The sequence below is a fragment of the Emydura macquarii genome, unplaced genomic scaffold, assembly GCF_026122565.2.
Source record: "Emydura macquarii macquarii isolate MOO-44397 ecotype Brisbane River unplaced genomic scaffold, CSIRO-AGI_Emac_v2 contig_767, whole genome shotgun sequence".
NCBI classification, from domain to species: Eukaryota; Metazoa; Chordata; order Testudines; family Chelidae; genus Emydura; species Emydura macquarii.
In genome coordinates this window covers 1228884-1242188 of record NW_027130904.1, presented here as the reverse complement: position 1 = coordinate 1242188, position 13305 = coordinate 1228884, and the positions used below count along the sequence as shown (strand labels likewise).

General features: G+C 39.9%; 1 protein-coding gene across 2 annotated transcripts in view; it reads right to left on the bottom strand.

Annotated features, from left to right (window-relative positions):
• Positions 1-13305, bottom strand: part of GLIS3 (GLIS family zinc finger 3) — a 258961-nt gene that overhangs the window by 186948 nt on the left and 58708 nt on the right. For both annotated transcript variants that reach the window (XM_067543059.1, XM_067543058.1), the window contains exon 4: positions 7756-8881. In XM_067543059.1, coding sequence (XP_067399160.1) covers positions 7756-8881 — 1126 coding nt within the window. The remainder of the gene's footprint in view (positions 1-7755; positions 8882-13305) is intronic.

Genomic DNA, 13305 nt, shown 5'->3' with positions numbered 1-13305 from the left:
AAGATTCCTAAAGTATGTTCTGTAATTTGAAACTGGGTTTCACACATATCCTTCCTGAAGATGATAGTGCTGCATCTGGAGAGGACTTCTTTTTGTCTGGGATTTTTAGATTACTTTAGGGAGTAAGGTGCCTATTGACAATGGATTTGTGCACCTAGCTCCTTCAGGTTCCTTTGAAAATCTCTCCAGAACATCCAAAGCAATAATTAGGGAGTGTATCACTAATTGTTCTGCTCAGTGGCCAGATTATCTATTTCACAAGCTACAAACAAAACTGTGTTAAATGAACATTATTTACATTGCAATGTCAAGCCCTTGGAAGATAGAAAATGCCAGGTTTCCAGTAGCCTGTGCAACCTTAACTGTTTTCCCTTGCATGTCCATCCTGTGTGCTGACTGAGGCAGAAATCCTGTGGAAGAGACAATGTGTGATCATATAATTGAAAATTGTATCAAGGCATATGCACCAGGGGCAGGATTAATGTTGCCTGGGCAACCAAAAACCTGGCATTTCCTAACTTTTAAATGGTTGACTGTCCAACCTAAATAACTTTCTTGAAACATTTTTAATATGTGGTTTCCTAGGTTTTTTAAGGTAAAAACAAATTATTATATACGATTGTAACAAACCCCTAATCATGCATCTTCAACAGGATTTGAATGCTGAAATATCAACAGTGCAGCACAAACTTCATCCACTTGAACTATAGACTAACTACATTAGCAAGAGAAGGGTGCTATCACAAAGCTGGGGGTAAGCCTCTGGCTCATGAGCAGGTCCTAGGGAGCCTGGTCTGGCTCACTCTCTTTCCCTGGGGAAGTAGGCTAAGCTCCTGCAAGATGCGGTATCCCCAGAGAGGTATGTACTGATGTCTATGCACCTTTGGGAGGTGGGTTCCCAGGCATTACTGATTCAGTGTCACTGTTGCTGTAGTTCCTATGGCTTTTCTAGCAGCATGGGTCCAACTCTTAAGAAGGTCTGTGTTTAGCTGTTATTTTGGCACATTGCCAAAATTTTCCTCAGGAATGCAAAGGTGTGAAAGGAAAAGCAGTTTTTAACAGTTTACATTTCAGACAAATTTGAACAGAATTTCATAAGGCAAAGAAAAGGAACATCTCTAGCCTAAAGGTTTTCACCCTGCCATATTTAAAAGTCCTGTTGCAAACAGGGGAAGTCTTAGAATGCCTCAAAAAAAGTTCCAGTAACCACTTTTATCATGGAAAGTGTCAGATGACCTCAAAATAGGAGCTGCTACCAACCTCCCCGTATAATATAGATACAGTAGTATACACACTGCATGTATGGTATGCTGTACATAACGTATATCGTATGCAAGTAGGTACATTATTGGAGCTTATTAGAAAATGAAGGAATTTCTGTGAAAATTTTGCAAAAAAAAGTTTCATTTTTATGGAAATTTTCTGAGAAGCTGTTATTCAAACAACATATAAGTACACCATAGAAGAGGTTTCCTTGTGTTTCATTTAGTAATCACTCAAGTGTTTTAAGATTTTAGTCTCTTTTTGTAAACATATTGACTGTTTTATGTGTTTGCTAGACTGATGTGTCGTGATATATTCTGGAAGCCAAGATATTTCTGATATTTAACAGATGTTCATTTGATGTTGTTTCAGACCTGCGAGGAGGATATTACTGTTAATTTTATTTATTTAAATCACATCAAGCAGATTAGATAAAAAGGAAAATCCAATATTTATGTAATTATCCTACACTTCAAAAATATTATCAACAGCAATGGCAGCCCATGGGACTATCCAGAAGGAAATAATGTCATGATTTGTCAAGGTGACAGCAGTATTTACCAGCTTAAACAAGATTTGGTAATTGAAAAATCTGCAATTTAAGGACCAAACTATGAATCTTCAACTCAAATGTTGTTTCCACCTTACTATATGGATGTTAAAACTAGAAATCCACCAAAAGGTACAGATGTCTAAATGCCTGCAAAAGCAAATGCCTCAGGAGAAATACACTGAATGAATTTATAACAAATGTCTAGGTTTGTCACAGAGTTCAATGACCTCTTATCCCCAAAGATTTTCCAGAGAAGACGACAAAGTGTCTGGCACAAGTGTTAAGAATGAAACCAGAATGTCTGTCCTGGCAGGCATGCCATTGGGCATCCGGAGGAACATGAAAAAGGGACAGACTGAAAATCCCTCTGTCAAAAACTACTCAGAGAGGGAACACTTGTTGGACTTAACACAGAGGGAAAAGAGTGTTCCAAGACAGCCAGGGATAGCGGAGCCCTTAGCATTCATGCCCTTTGCAATATCTGACATTGCAGGAACGATTCATTTTCAAAACAGTAGTGTGCTTGAAGCTAGTTCAGGTGTTACTAAAAGCAGAAAGACTGCATTAAAGGGAGAGCACTACTACTGTATCTGTATCAAAATGTGGAGAGAGAGAGCCTGAAATTTCTAACCTTTTATTATTACATTAAAGTAAAATATTTAAGCTTATTTGCATAGCACTGACAGAAAATTAATTAAATACCCAGCATGGCAGCTGAATATTTAAGCACAAATAGCATCCACTGTAGGAGGAACACAGGGAAGGAAATAAACTCACGTGTATAGTAAAAATCATTAAAAAGTCAGCATTCGCTAAGTGCTACTGTTCACACATTCTCACCTTCTAATCAACGGTTGTGAATAGGCCTCATCTACTCTAATTGAATTGACTTTGTGAGCACTTGACCTCCCCATTGTTGTTTCTTATCCTTGGATGTATATATATAGTACACTGGCCAAATCTGAATATGAAACATTTACATTTAGATATAAGTATAGACATAGACAATCTAAATGAGCTTTTGTAACATTGTAACAGTAGATCCCGCCAAATCTATACAGGAAGCCTAACTTACTTAAAGGGGCAGAACAATTCACTGAACTAGAAGTAAATCCAGCCAAGACCAGTCTGCAAGTTTCCTCCTCTACACCTTAGTTTCATTGTGTGATCACTTCCTTATAGTCACACATCTCTGTAACTGTTACTTTCACTCTTTCAAGACTATTAGCTCTTGGTATGACAGTACAATTATATTCTGGGTTGCTGGGAATGAAATCCACAGTGCATGTTACTAAATTTGAATCTAACAAACACAATCATTAGCCACTTATATCAACTGTCAGCTGGTTGACTCATAGCATACACTACTTTTACTGTATCAGAATCATAGCAGACTGCTTAGTCATGACCAGATGCAACCAGTGGCTATGTCATCTCATCTTGCTAGATATTACACATTACTCCAAAAACTCTGTTTCCTCAACATAAAGAAACAAGCTCATCCCAGGTGTAAATCCATTTAAGTCAGTGGGGAAATTTTTTCTTGGCACTAACCTTACCTCTCAAGCCCTCTGCAGTTAGATATCTATAATCATTGGGAGACAACAAGAGTTCTGTGGCACTTTAAAGACTAACAGATTTAATATATACATATATTTAATGTATACAGACTAATACGGCTACCCTCTGGAACTATTCTACATTGGGAGACAAAATATTGCAAGTCTAGCAGTTCCTTGATTTTTTTTCAGATGTATAACTTAGCATAGAATTATGAAAGATTATCTGTAGGAGGGAAAAACTGAATTATTTAATTCAACTTAACCTTAACAGTTAATTATGGGTCTTAGTTTGCATTAGTTCTATTAGAATTGGTGTAATATAGTTTAGAAGCATCTTTGACCCTCTATTTTGTTGATGGTACATTGAAAAGCAATGTCACTGTTTATAATACCGTTCTTGCAACCTAAGGGATTCGGTAAAATAGTCAAATGAACCATATCATACATTGACAACAGACTCCAACAGATAGACAGCTGCAGAGTATGGGATGATGAATGTACTGACCATAGCCTATTCTGATACATAAATAAGAGGAGGATTTTTCTCCATTGCAGACAACTGCCTGATGCTAAGAGCCATTATTTCACTGAAATGTTCTTGCAGTATGTCCTGGTTAGTTTATTGCCTGAGGATTATTTCCCTTCCTTCTCTTACTGTGTCTCAAATGCCTACTCCACCTCTAAAAGGATCTCACTCATCCACACCCTCTTCATTCTCTGGGAAACTCTACAACTGACTCTTCTCTTCTCTCCCTCTCCATGTTGCTGTCATCTACACCCACCCAACTTCTCCCCCTCAGTTTTCCTCTCTGATTTTAGCTCCTGGCTCTCTCTCTTCCTCTCCCAGTCTTTCACACTCAGCTTCAGTGACTTCAGCTTCCATGTTGATGACCCATCTGATCTGTAGCTGCATGTTTCCTCTCCTTCACTTCTTAATTCATCCTGCAACCCATGTCACCAAAAGAGCAATTCACTTGACTTGGTCTTCACCACGAACGGCTCTGTCGCTGATCTCTCTGTTGCTGATTTCCCTTTCTTTGACCGTCACCAGGTCTCTTTCAGCATCACACATCAGTGTCCTGCCCCCACACTCTGTCACTCAACCATTCTGTGACTTCCAGTTGATCAATGTTGATGACTTCTCATCTGCTGTCAGTCCTCTCCTTCCTTCCCTCTCTGTCCTTTCTTCCATTGATATGGTTGTTGATTCTCTCCATTATTCACTCTCCTCCACCCATGACTCTTTTGGGTCTGCTCTGCCAACTCCCAGCCCTGGCTCACCCCCAAAACCCACTTCTTCTGTTCCTGCTCTCGTGCTGCTGAGCATCTGTGGCTGAGCATCTCTGAGCATCCCATGATCAGGCTGACTTCCACCGCTACAAATTACTTCTCCCCTCTTTCAGTTCTGCCATCTTGCTAGTTAAAATCTTGCCCTGTCTCTGACATCCCCTTTGATTGTCTAGCCATCAGCTCAAGAGCAACATGCCTAAGACAGAGCTCTGAATCATCCCCCTTTCTTTCCCACATGCTCTCACCACTGCCTCCTTTCTTGGTCACTCTGGGCAACCCCACTATCCTGCCTTTCACGTAGGCCAGTACCCTGCCTGCTATCTTTGACTCAGACTTCTCTTCAGGTCTTCATACCCAGGCTATATCCAATCCTTGCAGATTCTTTCCACATAACATCTGTTAGATATGGCCTTTCTTATCCATCCATCCACACAGCTAAAACTTTCATCCAAGTTCTCATCATCTCAACCCTTGATTACTGCAACATCCTTTTCTCTGGCTTTGAAAAATGCATTCTTGCCCCACTCAGATCCATTCACGATGCAGCTGCAAAGATCATTTTCCTAACCCATCACTTTGATCATCTCACCCACCTCTTTAGTATCGCTCCACTGGCTCTCCCTTTTCTTCAATTTCAAGGCCCTATAAAGTCTATTGCCACTCAACCTATCATCTCTCATTTGCTAGCAAGAGGTCACCTCTTGCATCTGATCCACACATGATGTTAGCATCCGTCACCTCTTGTTAAACGAGCACTTTTATGCTTTCTCCCAGATTGCCCCTCGCACTTTGTGAGACACTCCCCACAAACCTCTGCAAAACTAACTCATTATCCTCCTTCAAATCCCGTCTTTGCTAGGATCCCTAAAAAAATTTGACAGTGGTTAGGCTGCTGGTGTACTAAGACTACTGCCTATTGCGCTGATCAATATTGTCTCATTGTTTCCTTGCACTCCTCCCCTCTGTCTGTTGTCCCCCTATCTCTTGTCTTATACTTAGATTTTAAACTCTATGGAGCAGGAACTGTTTTCTGGTCCAGTGTTTGTCCTGATCCAAGACTGCGGCTCCTAGAAGCTAGGGTTCTAATAATAAAATGACGTCTTGATACATTACATTAAATAAGTCCTTCTTAAAGACCCCCTACCTCTGCTGTTCCATCTACAGTGAATATAGCTGATTTATGTAATAAAACTCTGTATTTTGTTTCCCTTCCCAACCACTGTCTACTAGTCTGTCTCTCAGACTGTTAGTTCCTTGGAACACTGACCTTCTCTTTATGAATATCTGGAAATTATCTAGTATATTATAGATGGTACCACAGACAAATTAATTATGTAAAAGCTCAATCCTGAAAATAAAGTTTAAGGTGGAGATTATTTTGGCATTTGAACAGGGGGCACAGGAGAACAGCACCTCCTCTATTAACCTAAAATAAGTTGAGACATGGTTTGTTTGTCTCTAAAATTAACCAGGAATAAATTAAAACAACTGCAATTATACATTTATACATAGAGCAGAAAGCACCAACTATATAAAAGAAAAGATGCATTTTGTCTAGTTTCTTCCCTAAGTGATAACTGTGCTTTGTATTGCCACATAGTATTGAATGCTTACAGTGACATGGAAGAATATGCTATATACACAGAGTTTGTTGGGTTCAGGAACATTTGCTATACACAATCATTTCTACTCATCCTAAGGTAAAACACATGCTATTCATTTTAAGGTTGAAAAAAATTGTTTGCAGTGCAGCAAATCCTTCATGTTTGTCCTTCAAGTTATATTGTGCTTGTAAAACAATAATTCAGTTTTAGTGTTGTTGATAGGTGAGACATAAATGTGGCATCTTTTAGTCACAATGAAAAGTTCAGGCACCTTACAAAGACAATAAAGTATTAACTAGTCTCACAAACGTTTTTGTTACACCCTGTAAGGTTTTTACTAGTGAAGTGAAGAATTTCTCTCCACATATTATACGCAAAAACAATTACTTGGAAGCAGACTGACAATAGCTTCCTTGGGTTGATTTATGTTCCACATCATATAGAAAAAACCCAGTGAGTTCCTCCTAGTCGAATACCAATCAGCAGTTATTCCTAGAAAATATATGCTCATTTGTTGTGAATTGTTATGCTGGAGGTTGGGAGACACCTCACTGAAGCTGGTAGGTGTATCAGTTGCCTTCCATTCAGGCTAGATGAGGGAAAAATTAAATGTCCCTTTGTTTCAAGATAGCTGAAAGAACAGAAGCCACCACTCAAAACGCAAGATACATGTCAGGCTGCTCAGGAATCTAACTGTGAGGGCAGAGGGGTTTCATGGTGGGCTGAATGTAAATGTAAAGATGGGGGGTTGATTTGATTGCAGCTGTGTGTCTGTGAGAAAGAGAGAAGGAGCACACAGAGCAGAAACAAGGTTACCCCAGACACAGCCAGAGAAACACTGGTAGTCTGGCTCTGCAAAAACACCTGGAGAGAATGCATTTGGGGTACAGTGCTGGCTGAAAGATCCGTGGAACTGTCAGGAAAAAAACCTGTCTCCTGTTGCTTGAGTCCTACTGTGTTCTGGGAAACAGGACTTTGTACACGCTTTCTAAACGCACGGGATTGTATGAAAGAAATACCTGACTCCATCATCTATTTCTCCTCCTAACAGAAACAACCATCAAGATCTTGAATATTGGCTAACCATTCAGGTAAAAAAAGTGTTAACGTGAAGCAAGACAATTTATTTGCAACCAGTAATAAATATTCCACAGTACTTTTCCCATGTATCATGCAGGCAAGTTCAGACTCTCTTGATATCTACTCTTTCTTTTGTGAAGGTCTCACGTGTCTTTCTCAGACTGGATTCAGAAATAACTGTGGATAGGCAGAAAAAGTTATTTCTGGTCAAATGTTACGAGCTGATATTAGAGAACACTCCTCCTTAACTATGTAGGTGGATATATGGGCAGTCATTCATTCAGACTAATTTTTAAAAAATTCTATCTATTAGCAGAAATTAGTGCAAAATTAAAGCTTATCTAACCTTTCATAAGCAGTGAACTGTACCTCTACCCGACAGGAGCTGTCACTTTAGACTTACCGTGCATTTGTTTGGTTTCTCTCCTGAATGAACTCTCATGTGAATCAGCAGTTTGTAACGGGCATTAAATGGCTTGTATCTTCGAGGGCATCCTGTCCAGAAACAAGTGAAGTCCTCTCCCTTTCTCTGGTCTATATGAACCTTTTCTATGTGTCGTACAAGTTCCTCTTGCTGGTCATACAGAGCACTGCAATCTATCCAGCGACAGCAGTGTTTACCATTGAAATCATCTAATTCACCATCCTCATCCAACAGAGGGCCCTGGGCAGAAGAAGGCAAGGCAAGTTGATGGGAATGGTTTATGAGGTCATGCTGATGTCGGTGTTGATGTGCATGATAAGGGGGTGGTGGACCTTGTGGTGGAGGAGGCGGTAGAGGGGGAGGAGGAGGCATGTCAGTTGTGTTGCCTGAAAAATCATCCACACGTTCACTTTTTAACATGCCCATTGGCTGACTGTCTATCAGAGGCATACCTTGTTGAACTACCATGTTGTTCAAGACTGCCGACTGCAAGCTACCTTGTTCCAACTGCTGCATCCGCTGGTATTCCACAGTCCCATTTTCACTGTAACCTGGGAAGGTGATGTTGCTATTAGCCATGAGAAGACTTTTCTGAGTGTTTGGAATTGAGCAAGGCTGGGGAATACAGCTTCCTCTTACTCCCAAGAAATGCCCATAGACCTCAGGCTGAGGGGATATGTTTGCTGGTGATGTCCTCGAACCATTGATGTAGGCAACAAGAGAGGTTGGGGATGTACGGATGATTGTATTGAAGTCAATCCCAATGCCATCAGACAAAGGGGACAGAGAGAGGGCTCTTTTTTTAGAGCGGGCTGAGTGAGATCTGGTTGAGGAATGGCGAGGGCTAGGGTAAGGGGAATGGTTATTTTCCATACCAAACAAGTAAGATGGTAATGAGTTAGATACACTGTTGTTGGACATGGATGTTCCAGGTGGCATACTCAGTATGTCCCCAAGCTCACTGCCATTTTGCGATCCTTGGTTGGAAGGAAGGGAAGGAAGAATCCTGTACCCATGAGACCACTCATGTTTCACACTCAGTGTTGACTGACTTTCTGCCAGGCTTAATGTTGTAGAGGCCAGAGACTCACGTGACATGAGGGACCTGAAATGAAAGTAGGAAAAAAGAAGACACGGGTTTTAGATAGTCACCTTAAAACTTTGGTTCATACATTTATATACTAATATACTAATTCTAATATATACTATTAGTATAGTATATACTACATATTAGATTAGATATTAGATTAGATATACTATATATTAGATTCTAATATATACTATTAGTATAGTATATAATAATATACTGATTATATACTAATATACTGATATATTTATATACTAATATACTGATTCTTCTATCTTCTCCCAGTTGAGCACATAGTATCATAGCAGGGCCAATTTTTTTAAAAGTGTCCTCTAATTTCATGTACTCAAAGGTTTGCCTGCTCAATTACTAGCTCTGCAGGCACACACAGGCATTGCATGTCTACACAGGATAGTTCAGAAGCTAACAGCTAGGTTGGAGCCAATTGAAAATTTGTAAAGCCCTTTAAGAGTCTTGGATGAAAGTTACTCTATGAGCCCCTGGACCCTGCGCCACTGAAGTCAATAGGAACTTTGTCACTGACTTCAACTTCTACTTCTTATTCAACAGATATTAACTTGTGATGAGTTGACCTGCCTGTCCATCCTTTTGGTGGCAGGTGTAGGTAGAAGAAACAGGAGGCCGATGAATAAGCAGAGAAATATGTGTTAAATTCAAAGGAAATTATAGACTGTGATGGATGCAAGCTGGTAAATGTCACTCTTCTTTAAAGATATAACTCAAGATTAAAATGCAGATAATATCTAACTGTACAAAATCATAAGTGAATTAAAATAAAGAAGAGCAACAGTTTGAGGAGTTGTAGGGGTTTTTAATGATGTTTCCACATTTAAGTCAGAACAAATGTTTCAGAAATTCTCATCTTGTCAATCTGGTCAAGTACATTCTTTGGCTCTTCCCAGAAATATCAGGGAATTTGCTTACAGCAGAGTTTTCTTAAGTGTAACTTTAAAAGAACCCTAATATCTTAAACCAATAATGGCACTGGTTTCCACAAAGAGGCAGGGTGGGGCCATAGGGTCCAATTCCCAGCTCCAGCACAGACTTGCTCGGTGACTTTAGGCAAGTCACTTGGTCTCTTAATCTCTCTGGGCTTTGGTTCCCCAGCTGTAATATGGGGATAATAGAACTTCCCCACCTTGAGGGTGTTAGGAAGATGAGTTCATTAATATCTGTGAAGTACTCCAACAGAGATGAGGTTACAGGAGCCTTATATATACCTAGACATACAGGCAGATATAATTGGTTAAGGTAGTCATAGCTTGTGGGTTCAGGTTAAATTGCTGGGTTTGTTCTTTTCATGCATATTTGTGTTTTTAAGAAGCACAGAGCTTTGATTAAGGCACTGAAACAATACTCAGGAGATCTGGCTTCTACTTCTAGTTCTGCCACTCACTTCTTGTGTGGCTGTGTGCAAGTTACTTAATCTCTCTAAATCTCAGTTCCCTATCTAGAAAATTAGGATAATAGCTTATCTACCACACAAGGTAGAGGCTAAATTAATTAAAACTTGCAGGGGGTTTATAGGCCGTGATGAGCACCATAATAGAACTACTAAATAATGAAAAAAAGTTGTCAGAGCACTTAACCCATGGAATAAGCATTTCCTTCTGTATTTTAATCTAAAGAACTATGCCTACTTGGATGTTATGCAGGTATACTGCCACAAACAATGGGTTATTATTTTACTAAGTACTTTTATTGTTAAAAATTACAGTAAGAAAACACAAACAAAAAAGAGAAATAAACCTCCTCTGATATTTGCATATAGTCCAGATATTGCTATGGCAGGCAATAGCAGGTGGTGCTATTACACACAGTCTTCCAAGCTCTTGTTCTTAGAGTACAAACAAGTTTTGGCTTTTGGGAAGACATGCTGTGTTGCTGTTCTGTCTGGGTTATGTACTGTCTTTGTGTCAATACAGTTTCCAGAGAGATAGAGAGAGCTGTGCGAGCAACAAAAGAGATTGTTCTCTGCCTTGGAATCTGATTAGAGTCAATTCTTGAGGCAGAGTTCAGCCCTAGGAGCCAGGTCCTGGTGTTGGGTTGAGAATGCCCTATTTGACCATCTAATTTCAGGACTGGGGTATGTGTGTAGTTAAAGGAAATTACAGTTAGAGTATGCCCAGACTCTGCATCTCTGGACTGTCCTCCACTGGGAAATTGACTTACAAGGCCCCAGAATTCTGCTTCTATTTTGTAGAGGTACAATACTAACATCATAATGGGACAACAGTGTCAGAAGTAGGGGCAACACCCAATACCAATAATGCCAAAATTACACTTGTTTCTACAAACCACTTGTACTGGTACTGAATGAATGTGAATAGATAAGATAAATAGAGTTAGTTCACAGTCTTGCTATCAGTTTTAATTAAGGCCAAATCCTAATCCCATTTAAATCAATAAGATTCTTATCACTGAATTCAGTGTGAGCAGAAGCAGGCTGTACATAATGGCCAGTGTGATATTTCCAGTGAATGAGGTAATGTTTACCAAAGCTTACAAAAATGATGCAATTGTATGTTGGCTGTCCTTGACATGATTCTGTTTGATACTACAACTTTTCACCTCTGAGACTGGTAGAACTTTTGATCAGATTAGTAAACTTAGAAGAGTGTATGAAACAGTAGGCAAGAGAAACTTGTATAGATTTTGACACTTAATTCTACACAGTTATACAGTTTACAGCAGAAAAATCCTCATTGTGTTTGTTTCTACAGCAACACTTACTCTCCTTAGCCCGGGAGGCAGGGCCTATGTGAGTTCTTCTGTTGCTAAACATAGCAAGCATTTTACAATGGTCAAAAGTCAATTGATGGCAGGTGTCAGCTAACAGTATTTTGGGCTCATTAAGGGCTAGACTGTGCTACAAGGACAAACCACTTCAGGAGCATCCCAGGAAAGAAACTGAGGCTCAGGGAGCCACAATTGCTTCCCTGCTCCAAGGAGATAAGAAGTTGCAACTCCCCGGGACTGGTTCAGCTCTGCTGGCAGATGTGCTTTGTGAGGGTGGGAAATGGAGTTACCTATTCACTGCCACTCCTCAGCCAGCTGTTACAGAGTGGGGACTAAATGGTTGCGCAGCACCCCTAAGTTACTTCTGCATGCCTGCACCCAAGGTCCAGTAGTCCACACACTAACATAAGGGGAGAGGGCTTGCTTTTGTTTAGGCCGCTGCAAGGGCACAAATTCCAGGCTGCAGTGTGGCCCTAAATACTACTATGCTGTGGCCCTAATTAGAGATGTATTTACTGTCTGCTGAATAAGCAAGTAAAGTGTAACAGAAATTGATTTTTACATGCTAGGTTGAGTATTTCTCTAGCAAATAAAATTGGGGATTTTTTAGCTTAATTGATTTGGCATGGGTATACAAATACACCTCAAATTGCCCATTCATAAACCAAAAAATAACCAGATGTGCATCAGGCTCAGGTTCATCCAGAAAGATATTAAAATATTTTAAATGCAAAGGGATACACACACGAGTTTGTTTAAAGAAAAGCTGCATTTTATAAAATTAAACTCGATTAGGGACAGAATTTCAAGTGTTCAGTATCCACAATTAGAACCAGATTGTGAGCAACCAAAATGTTAAACTCATTTGCAAATCTGTCCCACAGTGATGAGTAAATATTTACTGGGGACAATATATGTACTTAGTGTAAAGACTAAGGATCTGAAATAGTTATATAACACAGAGTGCCAGATCCTCAGCTGGTGTAAAATGGCATAGCTTCATTTACTTCAGTTAATACCCATTGAGGATTTGGACCAGACTCTTTTAAATTTTCCTACAAGGTATTTCTATTTATGAATATAATTACTCATTCTCCCTATCATTTAAAATGAAACGGTACTGCAATATCAACTGCTGATTTGAACCTTACAAGCAAACGTGAAACAACAATAAAACCTTGTTTTTCTTTACTCATGTATAGGAATTCAGTATTCTTTGTTTACCTGAAAGAACTCCCTGCACTTCCTAGGTCCCAGTACTGGCCTCACTGAGGTAAATGGATATTCTGCCATTGATTTCAACAGCAGCACAACTGGGTCCTTTGTAGAGCTGGTCGGGAATCTTCCATCTGAGGCTATGGCTACACTAGAGAGCTTGCATCGGTGCAGCTGCACCACTGTAAGCTCTCTAGTGCAGCCTCTCTAAGCTGATGGGAGAGAGCTCTCTGGTCGACTTAATTAATCCACCCCTAACGAGCAGCAGCAGCTAGGTCAGCAGGAGACGCTCTCCCACCAACATAGCATTGTCCACACCGACGCTTAGGTCAGTGTAAATTATGTCACTGGGGAAGGGGGATGGCTCATTCACACCCGAGTGACGTAAGTTATATCAATATGAGTGGTAGTGTAGACATAGCTAAAGTGTATTTTCTGTGAAAAATGTGGTTCCCAGAAAAATGCTA